Source organism: Catharus ustulatus, chromosome 8, assembly GCF_009819885.2.
Source record: "Catharus ustulatus isolate bCatUst1 chromosome 8, bCatUst1.pri.v2, whole genome shotgun sequence".
In the NCBI taxonomy this organism is placed as follows: domain Eukaryota; kingdom Metazoa; phylum Chordata; class Aves; order Passeriformes; family Turdidae; genus Catharus; species Catharus ustulatus.
Genome location: NC_046228.1, coordinates 23,251,667 through 23,271,027, shown reverse-complemented (window position 1 = coordinate 23,271,027; position 19,361 = coordinate 23,251,667). Strand labels below are relative to the sequence as shown.

Below are 19,361 nucleotides of genomic sequence, written 5' to 3'. Positions count from 1 at the left end.
ATAAGAATTTGGAACCAGTATCAGTGGTGATGTAATCAAAGTGTTTTAAATGTCCTTTGTAAAGTCCCATGGAGTCTTAATGAACAGAGATGTTAGATCCTTGCTTGACTTGGAGTAAAGTTTAATTTCGTAGGAAAATACTGAAAATATATTTTCATACAAGAATGAACAGTGTATATATACTACTGTGTTCTGTGTTCTGTAAACTGACTCCGTAATCAAGATAATTTACTGTAATTATGGTATTCACTATTATGAGGATAGTCATCAAAGCTTTTGCCTTGATCATTTAGAGGCCACTTAATGCTCATTGAAGAAGTACAATCTAAATGTACTTTTTTGTTAATTGTAATTGCTTTTACTTCTGTCTTTTTAATTTTTACTTTTTTTAAAAATAGGTTCTTCAAGTAACTTGCAATACAGAGCAGAGCGAATTAAGATTCCTTTAACACCCAGATATCCACGGTCCATGATGGGCTCTGACAGAGGTGAATTATTTAATAAGTAATTTTAGTCATACTGTTTCCGGGATTACCAAAACAAAGCCCTTGCAGTTGTTAAATCAGGTTGTGCCACAGTCTAAGCAGGACAATTTTTTTAAGGTTACAAAATCTGCATTTTGCCAGAGAAATGTTAAAAAGAAAATAAACTTTGTAGTGAAAGTTGATTTTTCAGATACCTGATTTAAGTACTGGTGCACTGAGTAAAAGTGCAGACAAAACTAAGATTAAACATTGCTGCTTTATAGTTGTTTCTTCTAGAATGATGCCTTGAAAATTTTAACAGAGAGCTGACATGCGTTTCTTTTAATTCTTTGAGTATATTATTTGCTTACTGTTGTATCTCTGATTGTAAATTATACTTTGAAATGCCATAAAAATATTTCAGTACTTTACTCAAAATGGCTTTGTGGAAGATGTTTAAAGAGCAACAGTAGTTAGAGTGCTGTGGAATCGGGAGTTTGCTGACAGCAATCAGCAAATCTTCACTGCCATCATCGCTCAAATGTTCTGCAACCTTAATGTCTTGTGTGCAGTGCTTTTCCTAACTGGGCAAATACAGTTCTGAAAAATAGTTTTATTTGTGATTGATAATTTGAGGTTTATTTTCTCTAGCTTTTCAAAAGGAGCAAACTGTGTCAGGGCATCTGTTCTGTAGATTACTTAGGAAGGGTGCAACCAGGGTAAAGATTCAAACTAAGTCATGTCAAGCTTGTTTAAAATTTCAGGGCTTTCCTGTCTCTGTGTAGGATTCATGCTTGGCTTCTGTGTTACATGGTATACCTCCTATGTAAAGGGAGGGGCTGCACATAAATATTTTATTTGAAAACAAACCTACATATTAGATTTTTATTCTGCTTCTTTCCTGTCTTTTATTTTTCTTTAACATGCTTTTCAGACATGCTCATGGTGTAGCTTATCTCCTGTTGAAAATGGCAGTAGTTGTTTACACACTTAGAGAGGATTGATTTAACAGTCATTAAGGACAGTAAGTTTGCACTGTCTGAAATGAGTTACCTGCTCTTCCTAAGCCCCTTACAGGCCTATAGATAGTGAGCAGTCAGTCCTCTTTCTTCTCAGATGTGTGTAGTGTCTTTCACTGTATCTGGGTGGATCCAACTATGACAGATGCAGGATACTAAAACTCAACTGTTGGCTTTTCCTAGGCTCCTTGTCACACTCAGAATGTAGCAGTCCCAGCTTGATAACTCCTCCCCAGTCACCTCTTAACTTGGAAACGTCTTCCTTCACCAGCAGCCAGTCTCAGAACTCCCTCTCTACATTACCCAGGATTTCCATTAGTCCCGTATCTGTCGGAGAACGTAGAAAAGATAGGTAAGGTCCCCACATGTTTTGTTTTTAAATCAAATGTGTCTGAGGAAATTTTGTGTGTTTTTTTCATTAAGCTGAAGGAATGTGAACATTTTATTTAAATGAAAAATATGTAGGTGCAGAGGTGCATCTCAGGTCCTGTTATTGAATGGTTTCTTTCTTTAGAAAGTATGTAAGAGATCTTTTTGTGGATTTTAAGAATAAGTGATTTCATAAAGGTTTTGTTTCTTCATGTTAGACTAATGGTCACACCAAGTAAGAACAGTGTAAATTGGAATATACCCTTTCAGCTCAACTACCTCACATGCTTATTTATGATAGCCTGGAAATCTAAACAAAATTAAGACCTAGTAACATCTGATAGCTAAATATCAGGTGCCTTAGCATTGCAGAATATGTGCTCCAACCACTGAGCTTTTATTCCATATGACCAGATAACCAGAAAAATTAAGCACATAACTGTGGAAGAGCAGTGCAGATACAATTTTACTGCAAACAGTACCGAACATGTACAGATACAATTTTACTGCTCTGACTGACCCCTTTGGCTATACCTGGACCACTGCTAGTAATAACATTCATTGTATGTGTAACTGCTTGGAAAATTTGAATCTAACGTGATATCTTTCTTAAAAACATGTGCTTCATGTTTAATGAGTTTATAGCTGATTAATATTTCAAAGATGCACTGCTTATAGTATCAGTCTTGGACATCTGTTTTCATTTTATCATAATCTGACTAGACTGAATATATGAAAAGGTTTACACAAATTCAAAGCACAGAACAGTAAGACACAAATTTGAATCACGCTTTTATTTCCAATAAGGCAGCTAAGTGCCATTCTGGCAGTGTAAAGGAGCCCTGATATGTTGAAATTACAGTAAATTCACGAATACAAGCCGCACTGAGTATAAGCCGCATCTCTGGGTGTTGGCAAACGTTTCGGTTTTTGTCCATAGATAAACCGCACCCGACTATAAGCCGCTTTGTCGTTCGCAGCGAGGACCTGCGTGCAATTAGTAACAGAACCGTGGCAGGGCGGGGTTTACTGGCTGAGCTAAGGCTGTGCAGGCTCAGCCCGCTAGGGGCCGCTGACGGGGCCAGGTGGGCCAGCACGGTGCTGCAGCTCGGGGCCGGCCGCCGCTGCCACTGGGCTCGGTCACCCCGGGTCGGCGCTGCCCCGCGGTGGCAGGCAGGGACGGAGCTTCCCCCGCTCCTACGGCAGCGGCAGCGGGCGGGGACGGAGCTTTCCCGCGCCCGTGGCGCCGGCGGCGGGCAGGGACGGAGTTTCCCCGCTCCTGCCGCCGCGGCGGCGGCGGGCGGGGACAAAGCACCCCGTCGGCTCCCCGAGCCGCGGCAATGGCTGCGCGGGGCTCCTGTCGGCTCCCGGAGCCGCAGCAATGGCGGCGCGGGCTTCCCCCCCCCTCCCTGGGCCGCGGTAGGGGCGGCCCGGGTCCCCCCTCTCCTCCCCGGGCTGCGGCAATGGCGGCGCCGGGCCCCCCCCCATCTCTCCCCTGGGCTGTGGCAGAGGAGGAAAGAGAGCTCTCCCGCCTCTCTCCCCGCCCCCCGTGCTGCCTACAGGGAGCCAGGCTCCACCCGCGGTGCAACAAAGTAGCGATTTGTAACAATCGCAAAATGCCGACTTTGCAGCTGCTCGGCTCAGCACTCTGGCAGGCACTTCTGAGGTTGTATTAGCCGCTCCTGATTATTAGCCGCATTTCCGGTTTAGGAGCAAAATCTTAGTCAAATTGGTGCGGCTTGTATTCGTGAAATTACTGTAATTACATTTGTGTTGACTTCAAGACCCCTTTGTTTGCTTAATTTATGTAAAAAGAATGACCATAAAAAATGTGGATGATAAAATTATGAGGATATTCTGTATTCTAACTTTCCTAGTAGTAATAAAAATTATTCATAAAATGTTACATGAAACTTTTGTCCTGTTTGAAGAAATTGTGACTGTTATTGTAGCAATTATAGAATGGCTTGTACACAAAGAACAGTGTTGTTTTGAAAGGAAATGTAAAGAGGTTTTTGTGAATTTACATTCTCTCTTACTTCAGTGTGACACTTGTACTACATGTACTCAACTTGTGTTCTCATATAAATGTTCCTCTGATTGTCACTTGCAAATTCCAAGTCAGAGTGTCTTTTCTCTTTCCATGACTAATGATGTGAGTGTTCATTTGAACAAGCTGGCGTTTTGGCAGTCTGTATCTTTGTATCTTTGAGCACAAGATACATGTTCTGATCTCTGGGAAATAACAATTTTTGTTAATGTTGATCATATTATTGAAGTACATCCAGGTTCCAGCCCCATTGCTCTTGCTGTGCTTATGTATGAATCATAGTCTGAATTCACTTTCTAAAAGGACTATAATTCTAAGGTTTGGTGGTGGGTTTGTAAAACAAAACAAGCTATTAAACAGTTCTCTGTTTAGGAAAGTAGCTACTTAATCTATCCTAAGAAATGTTTGAATTTTGGAGGGTTCCGTAAACTTTCTATTTCCCACAAAATACAAATAATTCACTTGGTCTTTCCCCAGATAAAATTAATAATTATATAGATGAAAAAAAATTCAATGTTACTGTTTGTTCTGTTGCTTTTAATTTAAATGAAAATGAAAAGGTATTATCAATTAAGACTTTTTCTCTACTCCATGTCTAGTGATTCTGGCAGGCAGTCTGAATATTTTAGAAAAGTGTTTCACTTGCTCTTGATAAAACTGCTTATCAAGTAAAACACCTTTTTAATGTTATAATTTTTTTAGTTTATTACTGATTTGCTATACAGGCATCTGTCATTCTGTACTTACTAGAATTCTCAGATAGGATCCTGTATGCTTTGTCTAGTTTGAGTCTTCCTTACTCCAATCTGAAACAAATTAAAAACGGGTGTGATAGATGAAAAAGCAGAAAGATACAATAAACAAAGCTCTGAAAAATGCAGTTTTAATTTTCAGTGAAGAAATATGCCTTGATAAATTTTGTGACATGAAGAAACTTCCTATAGTATTGTTTACATGCTCTTAAGTTAATGAAAAAAAAATCAGTTTTCTGCAAGTTATCAGAATTTAGTTAATGTAGGTCACATGCAAAAATTATGAGCATCAGTAATAAGTTCACTACATTAGTAAGCAATTGCTGAGGGCATTACTTCCAGCAGTGATGTAAGGTGACTGAGTTCCAGACTTGCATTCATGTCAGCAACCGACAGTTTTTCTCTCATATGCACTAATAAGCTGTCAAACTATTATGCCTCTGCTGCAGAAGGCTACCAAAAGGATCCCTTCAAAGGCTGGCAATATGCATAGTTATGAAACAATGTCCCCTTCCCAAATCCTACTTTTGCAAAAAATGCACTTCCTCAGCCTCGCTCACTTCAGTGGTAGTGAGTGAAGTCTATTTAACCCTTCTGGTCTCTGGACAGCACAATAAAATAGTTTGAGGAGTTGGTGTGGTTTAGAGAACATCTATATGGTATAATGAAATGTTAGGAAAGAAAACATTTAAATTAATGCATGTCAAATGCAGTATAATGGCATTAAAATAAAAAATACACCACACCTGGTACCCAAGCTGTTTCATTCATGGTGAGCTCAACTGTTAAAGCCTGGTGATGCTTCTTGCTGTGTAGACATTCTTAAGTTTATAGTAGTGAAAAACAGGACTATTTAGAAGGCTACTGTTTGTTCATACACATCGTGAATGGACCAGCCCCGTGTGTACAGGTGGATACATCCCAAATAAGGGGGGAGGAAAGGGGAATGTATCAGGGGTTTTTTTTGTATAAGCCTTTTTCTTGTTATACTTACTAGTGTCTTACTACTGTTTGTCCTGTTCTAAGTGTTCTTGTCTTCTCAAATCTTCTACATCTTTCAGATATCTGTTCCGTAATAGGTCTTTTCTGAGAATCCCTGTGGCTCCTAGGCCTAGGTTCTCATCACTAAGGAGTTTGAGGTTGGCCTGATCTAAGGTTGTCCTTCTCGAGCAGTATTGCGCACTTTGTGCTTTTTTTACGTTTGGATAATTGCCCTGAGGAGAATTTGCATGGTAATTGTAATGCTACCATGCAAACTGCTGTCTTAATGGCTTGAGTTTGCAACTGCTTAATTTTCATTACTAATTTGTGTTTCCCAGCAAACAAATATGAAATATTATATTTGTGCTTTATTGTCCTTTGGTTTACCACCTTAGTATTCATTATGTTTATTTTCACTGGCAGAGAAGACTCCCAGCATTTGTATTTGTAACATACCCTTCTGGAATATGGTTTGACAATGACATATTATATACAGTGATTCGATTCCTTTCATATAATATGCATCTGGAAGCTTCTTTCCTATCAACTTCATGACCATTCTATTTCTAATTCATATTTACCATCATTTTTGGGGCAGTCATGTACCTGGTGTACATTTACTTCTGCCACTGTACATTGCATGGTGTTAAAGGAATGCATTTAAGACCATTGACAATTAGTGGGGTTTTTTAAGTAACTGTTCAAAGCTATTTTATTGTTACTGTTTGGACAGGCATAAATATTGCATGTAACTTAGATATTGTGGAGGTTCAAGTGCAATTTTTTCCAACTCAGTTTTAACTATCTCCTTAAAAGGCCCTACATGGAAGAGCCACGCCATGTTAAAGTGCAGAAGGGCTCAGAGCCACTTGGGATTTCCATTGTGAGCGGAGAAAATGGTGGAATATTTGTTTCTAAAGTAACAGGTGGGAGCATTGCCCATCAAGCTGGCCTTGAATATGGTGATCAGTTACTGGAGGTAATTGTTTGCTTACTATTGCTAAGATTTAATAAACCAGTTTGTATGACTGCAACCAGAACTGCCTTCCCCAAAAAGACTATGCTGTGAAACCTTGTGCACTGAGATGTAGCAGAGTATTCTCTATTGTAATATTCCATAATTATGATTGTTGGTGACATTTTCAGACTTTATCATAAAAATACCATAAAAATAAAGTCTTTTGATGGTATATCTGCATCCTGTCTTACATAGATATAATTAAATTTTAAGCTAGTTTAGTTTCAGTACTTGAAACAAAATAGTCCCAATCCCATATTCTGCCTGGTGAGGGGGTACATTTTCAAGCAGCTGACTTTTACCAAGTTTCATGATGTTGTTGTGCCATATTCTTAGCTAAGATGGTTAAAAAATTACTCACGTAGGCTCCATGGTGTTTCTGCCTGCTGTGTTAGATAAACACATGGAGTAGCATTTTGTAAAGTGCAGAGCTGCTTTGTAATTGTAACATCATGTTAAAGCACCTTCTGTTTCACAGTGTGTTTCTGATACTAAAATAGACCTGAATAGATCTGAATTTATCTTTAATTCTGAATTTACTTGTATTGGTGATCTGAACCAACTTGGATTTGATCAGTGATATCAAATCAGCACAGCTCAGAATACATATGTCTTTAAACAGTGAAAATATTCTTAAACTCCTTGTCAGGTTTCAAAACGTTTGAAAGTTGTGATGATTGCTTCCAAGGAGTAAACCCTAGAAATCACTGTATAGCAACATTTTCATTCTCCTGTTTTCTCCAGTGGGAATAATTGAATATTTAGACATTACACTAATTAGGACACTGAAAGAATGAGCTTGCTAGTTTCCATTTGAAAACTTGACATTCTGGTTTCTGCAATTTTTCCGTAGTTTAATGGAATAAATTTGAGAAATGCTACAGAGCAACAGGCTCGACTCATCATTGGGCAGCAGTGTGACACCATCACTATTCTGGCTCAGTATAACCCACACATGTATCAGCTTGGCAATCACTCAAGGTCAAGGTAAGGCTGGCTAGACCTGGAAGAAGACAGCTGTCCTGTCCACACAATTATTTAGCTAGTAGCTAACTTCTGTACACTTAATATATTTGCAAACATGAGCACATGTGTGCTGATAAATGTGATTGCTTTGAAAAGTAATATGTGAATATGTATTTGTCAAAAGAATAATGCTTGATGCATGTAAATATATTTTCTCTTTGGGCATAATCTCTAAATCTACTAAACCAAGATCCAAGATGACTTGTTCCTAGGATTATGACATTTTAATACTTCAAATAATTTTTACTTCTTTTTCCATAATCTGAATTTCCAATATTAATTAGAGAAGGCATATGACCTGGTGAAATTGTCCATCCTATTTTGATGCATGATCACACTTCAAAGCAGAACTTTATCTTTCTCTTAGACTTATAGTGAACATATGTTTTTTGGCATGCTCATTTGAATTGTAGGGTTTGGGTTTTATCTCCGTTATTTAAAATTAACTTACAACCAAATTAAAAATCTTGAGTGGAAAATATTTGGCGTTAACCCATGAGTCTTTTGTTCTGTTTTTTTCCCTGTCCCAGTTCTCGCTTAGAACCTGTGAGTAATCATTCCACCCCTCAAGGCAGCGGAGCTGCAACGCCTGACAATCATTCCGTAATTGACACTGTGAGCGAGCAGGACGAAGGAACAATGACACCCCCATCCAAACAAACCACTCCAACCACAAGTCCCCGGAATTCCTTAAGGTAGAGAGTGAAACTTCTGTCTTAAAGGGAAATAAATGGTCAGGGTGGATATGAAGGGTATTAAAAAAGGAAGTGTACTTCTGTCAATGTTGTGTCTGGTTGAAATAAGTCAGCACACAAGTTGAGTGGGTCCCCGGATATAAATGTACATGTTTTCAGACTGTTTTTGAAGCATGAGGTCTGCAAGGAGTAAAGAAAGTTTTCTGCAAGGTAGGTTTAGTTGGAAAGGTGATGTTTGTCCTTTCAGACTCTGTCTGTAGGTGACCTATTCTGAATAATATTTATATAAATATATATTCTTCAGATGGCAAGTTGATTTTATACATGGCAAGTTTTTCTATTCTAGTATGTGTGTTATTTCTTTCTGTCAAAAGGGGCCCTGTGGACACAAACAAAAGGACCCCTGAACCTAGAATTGTTGTTGTTAAAAAATCCCAAGTCGATCTTGGGATCCAGATATGTGGTGGAAACCTGTATGGGATATTTGTCTCAGATGTAGATGATGACAGCCCAGCAAAAGGACCTGATGGACTAGTCTTGGGTGACATGATACTTGAGGTAAGCACTTTAGAAATGTCTGCAGTGTACTGACAAATGGTTGGGATGGCATAAAGAGGGAGGTACAAAGTGCTGTCCTGTCCCACAGTGTGCAATGTTCTGTGAGTGTTGTTTCTGCCACAAAACCCAGGTTAGAATTGTCAGAAAGCAAACTTGCATTTTGGCTGCAGCACATGAGAGCTGGATGATGTGAACCTGAGAACCATCACTGTTGATAGCAAAAGATGTCCCAAAATTTGAAGGACCCACATATGTCTACCTGTAATTACTAACACCTGCTCCCTTCATCTAAAGGGGAAGCTTTAAATCCAGTTACTGTGTGTAGGAGAAAGGATATGAACGATATTGTAAAACAGAGAACAATGTTAATCTTACCACTATGAAATTCTAAAGAGACCCTAGGGAAAACCATATATTGTGTCTTTGACTCTGTTTTCTGTACCTGAAATCGGAATATTTATCTACTTGTCAAGACTGTTAGGGTGATAAACACACATCTTGGTGAGATTTTCAGATACAAGTGAGTCCTGAGACTGTCCCATTGAACTTCTGGAATGCAGATTTTGCTTTGTAATAATGTTTGACTTCCTTCAGACTGCTTGCTATCCCTAAAAATATTAATTTTTTTTCAGTGTGAATTTTATGATTCTCAGCTTACACTTGGAAAACTTTTTCAAGAAGTTCTCTCTCACAGTACCTGTCTGCTGTTTGCACTTGTGGGTTTTGTTTTCCACTATAATGTCTCGGTTTCCTGCTAGACATTTTAAGGTGCAAACTGTACTGGAGTTAAATGACAAGATATATATAGAACTGCAAGTGAGAAAAACAAACTCATTTGCATGTTTTACAACCTCACCTAGTTCTATTGCTTGTTAAAATACAATTTCACATCTACAGGTTTATTTTTGTGTTTTGCAGTATGGGTCTATTGACATGCGAAATAAAACAGCTGAGGAAGCTTATCTTGAAATGTTGAAGCCTGGAGAAAACATCAAAATAAAGACTCAATACAGAATAGAAGAGTTTAATAAGATAAAGGAGCTTCCTGGAGATGGATTCTACATCAGGTATTTGAGCATGACTGGTAATGACAGTGTAAGGCTGTTAGGATAAAATGCTGACCGTCATATGAGAGAGAGCATGAATTTTGCCATGTTTTTTTAAATTTGAAATTTACTGATTTATCCAGCTATTCTGACAGTCTGATATTCTGATAGTCTAGTATAGCAAGTCTTTTCATTCCTGTATTCTTGAGGTGTAGAGAATGCCGCTAATCTGTTAACTTTGTTCAGAAAAGATGTGTTCTTCCCTTGAGTTAATGGAGCCCACTTGCAGACCCTGTTTGTCTTCCTTTCCAGAGCACTTTATGACCGTGTGGCAGAGATGGAACAGGATTTAAGCTTTAAGAAAGATGATATTTTATATGTGGATGACACTCTACCACAGGGAAATTTTGGTTGTTGGATGGCTTGGCAGCTAGATGAGAATGCTCAGAAGCTGGAAAGAGGACAGATTCCCAGTAAATATATGTAAGTGACCTCAGTTACAGTATATCTTTAAAAAATATTTGTCTTTAAAAGTCTGACTAGTGAGACATAGTACAAAATACTTGTTTACTTCTGTTCTTTCTGGGAGATAGTAATTCTTAGATATGTCATTTTAGGGATGGCATATTTTAATACACATTGAATTAAATATATTGCTCTGTCAAGTTGGTTTTAATGCTACTAAATAGTAAACTAGAAATGACAATGTCCTGGGGTGCATCAGGCACAACATCACCACCTGTGATACTGTCAAAAATTTAAAAAAATGTAACTTTAAATACCAGACATTTTGTCTGTTTATTTTAGGATGGATCAGGAATTCTACAGGAGACATAGCATGTCTGAGGCTAAAGATGAAAACAGTTCATCTAAGACGTTGTCAGCAGCAGCAAGGAGGTCGTTCTTCAGAAGAAAGCATAAACATAAGCGAAGTGGTTCCAAAGATGGAAAAGATTTATTGGCTCTAGATACAATCAGTACAGACTCAATTCCTTTCTTGGATGGCAAGTACCTTTGATACACTTGGGAGGGCTTTGCCTTTACTTCTCTCTCATTTTGAATCAGCACAGTGCAACAAATAATGTTAATTTCTAATTGCTCTGAATACAAATGGTGATCTTTATCTCTAATAACAATTTTTTTTTGGTGTTAAATTGCAAGCCAGTGTGTTTCAAAATAATATTTTCATAATTTCTTCCTAGACCTATTAGCATCACTATTTGATTTGGAGAGGGAGATTCTTTTTGTTGCATGGATGATCTTCTTTTCAACTGTTTAATTTCTGTCCAGGTTGCTTAGTATAGAGAAAAATGCTGTGCACCACTGGAAATCTTCACTTTTATTTCTTCACTCCTTTAGAAAAATCATGTTGTTTACAATGCTTACTTCCTTGTAATAGCTCAACAAATCAAACCAGAGATATATCAAATATTGTGTATTGGTTTTTATCTTTTAAGGATGATTGGGGAAGGTGAGGAGTTCAATTTTTTAAATTGAACAATAGGTTAAATTAGAAAAAATGACTAGTTGCAGCTGTCAAGTGGAAAAATTGCAATAGTGATTGACCATATTTTGTATTTATCAAGGACCCTTTGCCCTTGCAGAGGAGGTCTTCTCATAAATCCTGTAAAAATGCTTCTGCTTATTTGAGAAATGCCAGGAAATGCATGCTTATACAAATCAGTATCTTCTGTGTGTGTAGATTCTGCAAGTTTGGCTTATCAGCGTGTCCAGAAAGTGGACTGTACCTCCCCTAGGCCTGTCCTTATTCTAGGACCTTTACTTGATGCTGTGAAAGACATGCTGGTCAAAGAATCCCCTGGAAAATTTTGCAGATGTCCTCTTGGTAAGTGTGCAAATACAGCTAATTTATTAATGCTTAGAATACATAATAGTAACATCTGTATAAATTAACTAAATGACAACACAAACATGGATAACACCCCAAGAATCTGAATTTGCAGATACTGTCTTCTTAGCCTTGTTCTGTGCCTAAGGGATAGTAATGAAAGGGGATCTCTTCTGTGCAACAGAGGTTATGAAAGCTTCCCAGCAAGCCATTGAGCGGGGTGTGAAGGATTGTCTGTTCATCGATTACAAACGGAGGAGTGGACATTTCGATGTGACAACTGTAGCTTCAATAAAAGAGATAACAGAAAAGGTCAGTCAATTTTAATGCTTTAGTTCTCTGTACAGTTTATATACCTATGTTGGGGGATGAAAATTATGTTAGCAGTATCATCCTTTAAGACAGTCTGTTCCCCAGAATGCTAAATAAAATAAACTTTACCTTATTTTTGGATGTGACTATTTAAAATGAACTCACCTTTAATGAAACTAGAAATGTTAATATTCTTCTGCAGTATTACTAAACAAAGCTAGAAAAAATTTTCTTAAATTCTATCCTCTACCCCCTCCATGAAAGGATTTTTTTTCCCTATTCCATTTAATGCATTCATATAGAATATAAACATCATCATAATCCTGGAGTCAGATGTTACCTAAAGCCTGTTCATTGCTTACACTTTTCAATCAAACCACATGGAAAATCCTATTAACACTTGTGTTTGCTTATGACTTCTGAAGAGAAATTAATAGGAAGAGTTAAACTTTGAAAAAAATGTATTGCATATATTTCAATCTGAGTTTTCATTTCATTAGTTCTTCAAATACTTTTTTTTCTATCAATGCATGCTTTTGGTACTATGAATGCAATTTCTTGCAGTTTTTCATCTTTTGTCTTTTGTTATAAATCCTTTGGGTACAAATTGCTCAGTAGTCCCAAAATGCTACATGTATGGCAAAATTCTGTTGGGTTGCTATGATTTAAGTAGGGGGAAAAATGGGGGATTTGCATGTGTGCTTGTGCTCTTTAACTGAATGAGTATTTTGCATTTACATTTGATCTTAGGATTGTCATTGTCTGCTTGACATCGCTCCTCATGCCATCGAACGGCTCCACAGTGTTCATATCTACCCTATTGTAATTTTTATTCGCTACAAAAATGCTAAACAAATCAAGTAAGTCTGTGAGGGGTATAGTTCAGGATGTTTATTCTAGTTTAAAATAAGTCTGTTTTACCTTTACTGTTTATTTCATCCTAGTTATCTTAAATCTCTTAAAACAGCCACTGACATTGGCTCAACTGGTCAGAGCCTGGTGCTAATAACACCAAGGGTGTGGGTTCTATCTCTATGTGCTCCACTCATTGAAGAGCTGGACTCAATGATCCTTCCAACTCAGAACATTCTGTGATGCTGTAAAATGGGCAAATTAACCCTCATAAAACCACTGTGAGGTGTATGGTCTTAACTTCATTTGGGTCGCATGACAATTAAGTGAGTCTTTAAAAGAAATCCATGGAGAACTAACTGAATGTCCTCCAGGAGGATCTTTCCTGCTAGCCTTTGTGGTACATTCTAAGACTGATATGGGTGAGATCCATGCAGGATTAAGCATTGACCGTGACAGAGAGCTGTTCTTCATCTTCTTAGAAGGGCCAAGGATATAGATGCAGTGCCAATTGATTCATACCCTCAGCTTTCCCACCTTCATTCTCCGGTAAACAAAGCAAGGGAAGTCCCCTTTTGCCACACAGTGCATATCATGTGGTCTTCCCAGACTGTGTTCTTCCAGTAATTGTGAAATTCCTGTTTGAATATAGCCAGGAACAGAACACTGGTCATGTAAATGCCAGTCCCTCTCCTGATGTTTGAGAAAGCCTTCACACATTTTGATAGATTGATTTGGCAGGAAGGCACATAATGTCCAAACATGAATATTGAGAAACACTTTTGCTAAGAGGTCTTGTTCTATCTTTGTATTTAAAGTTGAAGACTTCTTATATTCTTGATCTGTAGGTAAATTTGATTACTATCTATTAAATAAAAAAGATAGGTGTCACTACTTTAAAGTAGAAACAGGACATAGAGGAATGAGGTGTACTTCATTACCACTATAGGATTGTGCACTTAAATGATAAATGGAGCTGTCATATCTTGACCCCCTTTGGAAATGAAATGGTGACCATTACAGCTTTTTCTTTTTTTTTTTTTTTTTTTTGGAAAGTGACAAAGGTCAAACTAAACAAGCAAGGATTTCTGGCAGTCATCAGTATAAGTTGCAGTAGCACATTATGTCTGCCTTTTGTGTGCACCAAAAGTTTGTCCAAACACCCTTTCTGATATAGAACAAGTTCTGTTGGCATTCTCTGAAATGCTCCACAGAAATGATAGGTTAGTTTAGTAATTATGTTTTTCAATAATTATTTTAACATTTGTATTTATCTGTTTTTTTTCATATTTTATTTTCAAGAACTTGAATAATAGAAAAAGAGGCATCTTAGAAATGTGTCATAGATATGATAACATGGAAATACTGTATTTGCTTGATGCTTGATACTTTATAAGGCCTTAGAGGAGGGGTACTTGTGCCCAGCTTTGTGTAAGGAGTACTGGCATGTATATGAGATGATGATCAATTCATATGAACTGGAAAAAAAAAAAAATTCTTTCTTCATCAACTGTCTCCCAGTGTCTGAACCTTTAAAAAACCACTCTCTTGGTCTGAGAGCAAATAAATTTGTTAGCACTGAAATGATGCTGATGACTCTGCTGATACTGCTGAAGCACAGCAGATGGCACTCTGGGCCTAGAAGTCTGCTTGCATGTGAATTAGCCTTTCTATTCACCCAACTAGAGGCACTCTTTTCAAGTCCATTAAAAAATTACTCTTATACAAGGTGTTTCTTTTTTTTTTCCTCTTTTGTTTTTTATTTTTTTTTTCCAGAGAGCAAAAAGACCCAATCTTCCTGAGGGACAAAGTTACGCAAAAGCATTCCAAAGAACAATTTGAGACAGCTCAAAAAATAGAGCAAGAGTATAGCAAGTACTTTACAGGTAAGTATTTAATCAAACTTGCAGTAGGAACACAGTGGTAATTTAATCTATTTACATTTTAATTCAAAACATCAATGTTCCTTCTATAAGCACCTTGGGTTTTTTTCACTCTCCCTTCGCTTTTGACAAACTCCCATTCTGTTATTTTATTTTACCAACTGAGGAAATGTCAAGATAGAAATCTCCTTTGTTCTGAATGTTATAATCTTATGATTTAAAGAGGTTCTGAAAAATTTTATTACTAGCTAGTAGTATAGAAAGTGTGATCAAGATGTGATGATTTGACATAGGGTTGTCAGTGTTATACCTTGTAAAGAGTACAAGGGTTTTTTTAATTGTGGAAATCAAACAAAACAACAGAAACCCCTTGTAGTTTAAACTAGCAAATGATTATTTCCAGAGGTCCATTCCAACCCTTCTGTAATTCTGTGTGATTTTGTGATTTGTGAGACATACTTTAAATTTTTCAACACTGGAGAAAAACTTGAACAAGGGTTCTTAAGCAGGCATTGTAATTTGAAATAATTAAATTCAGCTTTAGAAGCCTTTTTAATTTCATTAAATTATGAAAACAATCTTTGATTGTAGTATTTTTACTACAAAAATACTACAAAAAAACCCCAGAACAGACTGTGTCTGTGCATTTCAGAGTATATTTCTATGTGTTCCACATACCTAGAATTTTATCCCCAGTCTTTTGAATGTATCTTCATGTGCATGGCAATAAAATTTAAATAAAAGAACAAACACCCTAAACTAACCAAAATCTAACTTTTCATCCCCTGAACAATGGGATGCTTACAGAAATATATTGAGGCATAACTGCCAAGTGCAGAGAGACAAAAGGATGTGTTTAGTTTAGAGCTCTCTCGGTGCATCCTGAGAGAAACCATGTGTTCCCAACAAAATGTTATGTAATAGCCATACAAATGTTTTTTACGTGGTACACACTAAACCTACAGAGAACTTGACATGCACAGGGCCAGAGTGTATCGCCACATGTTATCATCTGCTTCTCATTAAGGCATTTGTGGCATTTTAGTGTCACCCTGGCAGTGGAAGGGACACCCAGTCCACAAGAGTCTTATGTGTATTTCTGCTGTGCCCCGTGGGAACGGCCTCCTTCTGTTGGTGCCAGTGTGCAGTGGGCTCCAGCTGTCACCAGCACTTCCAGATGCTGGCAGAGAGGGGTGGTGTTCAAATTGCACAGACATTGAAGCTTGTTGAAGTTAAAATACTGTACATAAAACAAACCTGTAGATAACATGTAGATAGATACAAACATGTTGTGCCTGGTGGGTTAGTCATAGAGCTAGAGGTCACTCTTAACTACTGAGCCCTTTAACTACTTCATGGAATTCACTTTTGACTAATGACTTTCTAGTTGGCTTTGTTTCCTCTACCAAGTTGTGAACACAGTGTGTAATCTGAATCACTTCTTCCCTGCCATTTCTCAGTTTTCATGAATCTTTTCAGTTACTGTGTTCCGTATTCAGTCACCTGACATCATTAACTGTAGTATATATTGCAGAGCCAAATGTTATATATTTATTTGACATCATATTTTCTCTTTTCGAAAAGAAAAGTTATGCCTTAAGCTGTGTAAGACTCCATATTTTTTCAACGTCAGTGGTAGCTGTAGCCAGAGGCTTTGCTGGCTGACATATTTCTCAAGTCATGAAGTTCCTCAGTTTTTAAGTATTGAAGACAATATGTTCTCCTCTCATGTGTCAGTGGTGGCATTTTACTTTTTATGTTTAGCAAGGGTAGAATAAAAGGTATTCATTTATCTTGTGAATTGATTTTCAGGGAGTTGCTTGCTGTTGGCTTTTTGTTCCTTGAATGTAGATGACGATAAGAATTGGAGTAGCAACCGCTGCTGTTTTATTTAGCTCAGCAATCTGTGAGCTGCTCATAATTTACTTCTAATATTTGTAAATAGTGTAGTTGCTACAGCTATAGTCTCTATGTATATTACCCTGTAAATATAAAACTCTTAACACCACATGTTGAACAGAGAAGGTTTATTATAGCAGGTTCTGACCATCTTTAGACTTAAACTTTGCCACCTGATGCCTCTGAAAATAGTACATGGAGGCCACTTACAAAACAGTTGTCTTGGTTGATTATAGCCATCAGTTCCTTGACTTCCCTGGATTGTTTTAGGAGCTAGGAGAATAAACTGTGTATCGAGTGCTTGACCTCTTCGCCCTGTTTATTTTTTTTTACAGAGACATGCATCTCTCAGATACTGAGTTGCTTAATTCTGATCTGTTGATAAACACTTTGCAGATAAATGCAGAGGACTGCTCTTGCTAATTGCTCATAACTATTTGTTCCAGTCTCATTTGTGTGGGGGGTTTCTTCTTCTTCAGGCATTGTCCAGGGAGGAGCCCTTTCAAGCATTTGCACTCAGATTATGACAACCGTCGACCAAGAGCAAAACAAGGTCCTGTGGATCCCAGCTGGCCCACTGTAGATTTCTTTTGCTGTGAAACTACTTTCCAGATGTAAATAACCAACTAACTTTCTATCCAACGGACTCTGTTCATTTGTCTTTACAAAGATACCCATAAGTGATTTCTGTTTCATGAAGGGGAATGAAAACACTGAGCACACGAGGACCTGATGAGGCATGTGGGAAGGGGTAGATCACTGAGCTTGTCTCGTACATCACACGTGTACACATGACAGTTGTCACAAAAGCTGTGTGTACTTGTCCATGAGTAATGAATTTAACAATGCTGCAAAACCCTGTAGAACGACACGTTTACAAAAACCTTTTCAAAGTATTTGGTTCTTGCTGTTTACTTGAATGTCTTTTTGTTTTGTTTTGTTCTTTTTTAAACTCTGTGTCCTTTCACTTAATGAGGTAACTCTCCAAAATGGGGTGAAATACTCAGTATGAGCTGACAGTTTATGGGCAATGTGGCTCTTAGTTACAATTTTGGCCATTTCTAAGCACATTGCTGACTTGACAACCTGATTATAATGTGGGATCTAATCGGTACGTCTTGGGAGTAAGCTCAAAAGGAAGTACACTCCTACACAGGGCAGACCACTGTTTGTATCCTTTCAATGCTTGTCTGTCAAAGATATCGTTTCTTGTTTTATGCATGAAGCTAATATTTAAATGTCATAATGTATCTAAGCAATCCAAACTTAACATGTTGAAAAATAATAATTTTTGGTTGTTGGGCCTGGATTAAGTACTGGTGGGGTAGTCATAAACTAGGCCTAGCATGCTGTGTTCTGTCACTTTTAGATACTGTAAATATGGAAAGCTTATGTTGGTGCAATTTTGCAGGGTAATTCTTAAGCTTTGTACTTCAGTGTGTAGCATTCACATAGACTGTTTTTATTTAAGAGCAGACACAGTTTTAGGGCTTTGATTAAAAGCCTTTAGAAAGGTACTAAATTGTTAGTGTTTTCACTGTCAAAAAATAAGTGATCGTTTAGTTTTGGTTTTAATACTTATTTACCTGTTGTACTGAACTCTATTATATCGGTTCCCTTTTTTGGTTTTTTGCACTTCTGACTCTGTGTTCCTAACACAGGTTTTGTACCTGTTTCTTCTGTCTCTTGTGCCATGTTTCCTGGGTACTGTATTTTAATTGTTTTTAAAATATTATTTGTGTAGACCTTCTTCTCAATCACTGTTTCTAACATTTCATTATGTAGGGTTTCTAGTTTTACACTACAAGCTGGAATTTTGCCTCTGTTTGCAGCTTTTATAATTAAAAGGGATTCTTCTTGCACAGTTCTTCAAGAAAGATCTGTTCCTAAATTTAAATTCTGTTTTACAGTTGCTATTTTATAGTTCAAAATACTTTTTATAGTATTTCTGTAGTTGCACACTATATACAGTATTCTGAACTATAAAAAAATCTAAAATATATATAGTATTTTATATAGTATTGTACCATACTATTATAATACTGTATATATAAATTAATAAATACAAAATGGTATGGACTAATTAGTAGTCAAAGTTCTTCTCATGGTGAGGGACAGAAGTTGTTTTTTGTTTATCTCAATTTTTGTTTGTTTTGTTTGTTTTTTAAAGTTTGAGATCAGAGTAGACTCCAGTGGTACAACTGAAACAGACAGGTACTGTTCTGACATGGATTTTTCTGTACTAAATGAAAATGTCACTTTGTATCAAAAAAAAAAGTTAAAGAAACTGATTACTAAATAAAGGTCAATTTCTGTAACTTAATTTGTGTGTAATGGGTGCATAAAGCTCATGCTCTTCTTGACTCTAATTGAGTCCTCATATAAGGTTTGAATTTCTGACTAAAATTGGTGTATCCACCTGCTGGTTTCAAACACCCACCTTGAGAAGAACAGGTTGGTTTTGTGCTCTTGCCTATCCTTGGATGTGTAAATACCAGAGATGTTCAAAAGCTGCAGGGCACAAAGTTAGGTGTTGGTTTGTGTTAACATTTTTAATGTTCTGGCCCACTGGTGTTAAGGATTTCAAA

General features: G+C 37.3%; 1 protein-coding gene across 5 annotated transcripts in view; it reads left to right on the top strand.

Moving 5' to 3' along the window:
- DLG5 (discs large MAGUK scaffold protein 5) overlaps positions 1 to 19,094 on the top strand; it is a 103,191-nt gene extending 84,097 nt beyond the window's left edge. For 2 of the 5 annotated variants that reach the window (XM_033065657.1, XM_033065656.1), the window contains exons 20-34: positions 399 to 488; positions 1,667 to 1,835; positions 5,716 to 5,793; positions 6,452 to 6,614; positions 7,507 to 7,640; positions 8,210 to 8,374; positions 8,749 to 8,932; positions 9,851 to 9,999; positions 10,291 to 10,461; positions 10,786 to 10,982; positions 11,681 to 11,824; positions 12,012 to 12,139; positions 12,890 to 12,999; positions 14,768 to 14,877; positions 17,253 to 19,094. In XM_033065657.1, the coding sequence (XP_032921548.1) occupies positions 399 to 488; positions 1,667 to 1,835; positions 5,716 to 5,793; positions 6,452 to 6,614; positions 7,507 to 7,640; positions 8,210 to 8,374; positions 8,749 to 8,932; positions 9,851 to 9,999; positions 10,291 to 10,461; positions 10,786 to 10,982; positions 11,681 to 11,824; positions 12,012 to 12,139; positions 12,890 to 12,999; positions 14,768 to 14,877; positions 17,253 to 17,356 (2,096 nt within the window). In that variant the 3' untranslated portion in view covers positions 17,357 to 19,094. The remainder of the gene's footprint in view (positions 1 to 398; positions 489 to 1,666; positions 1,836 to 5,715; positions 5,794 to 6,451; positions 6,615 to 7,506; positions 7,641 to 8,209; positions 8,375 to 8,748; positions 8,933 to 9,850; positions 10,000 to 10,290; positions 10,462 to 10,785; positions 10,983 to 11,680; positions 11,825 to 12,011; positions 12,140 to 12,889; positions 13,000 to 14,767; positions 14,878 to 17,252) is intronic. The other 3 variants (XM_033065659.1, XM_033065658.1, XM_033065660.1) reach the window with 2 other exon arrangements.
- Positions 19,095 to 19,361: the final 267 nt, after the last annotated feature.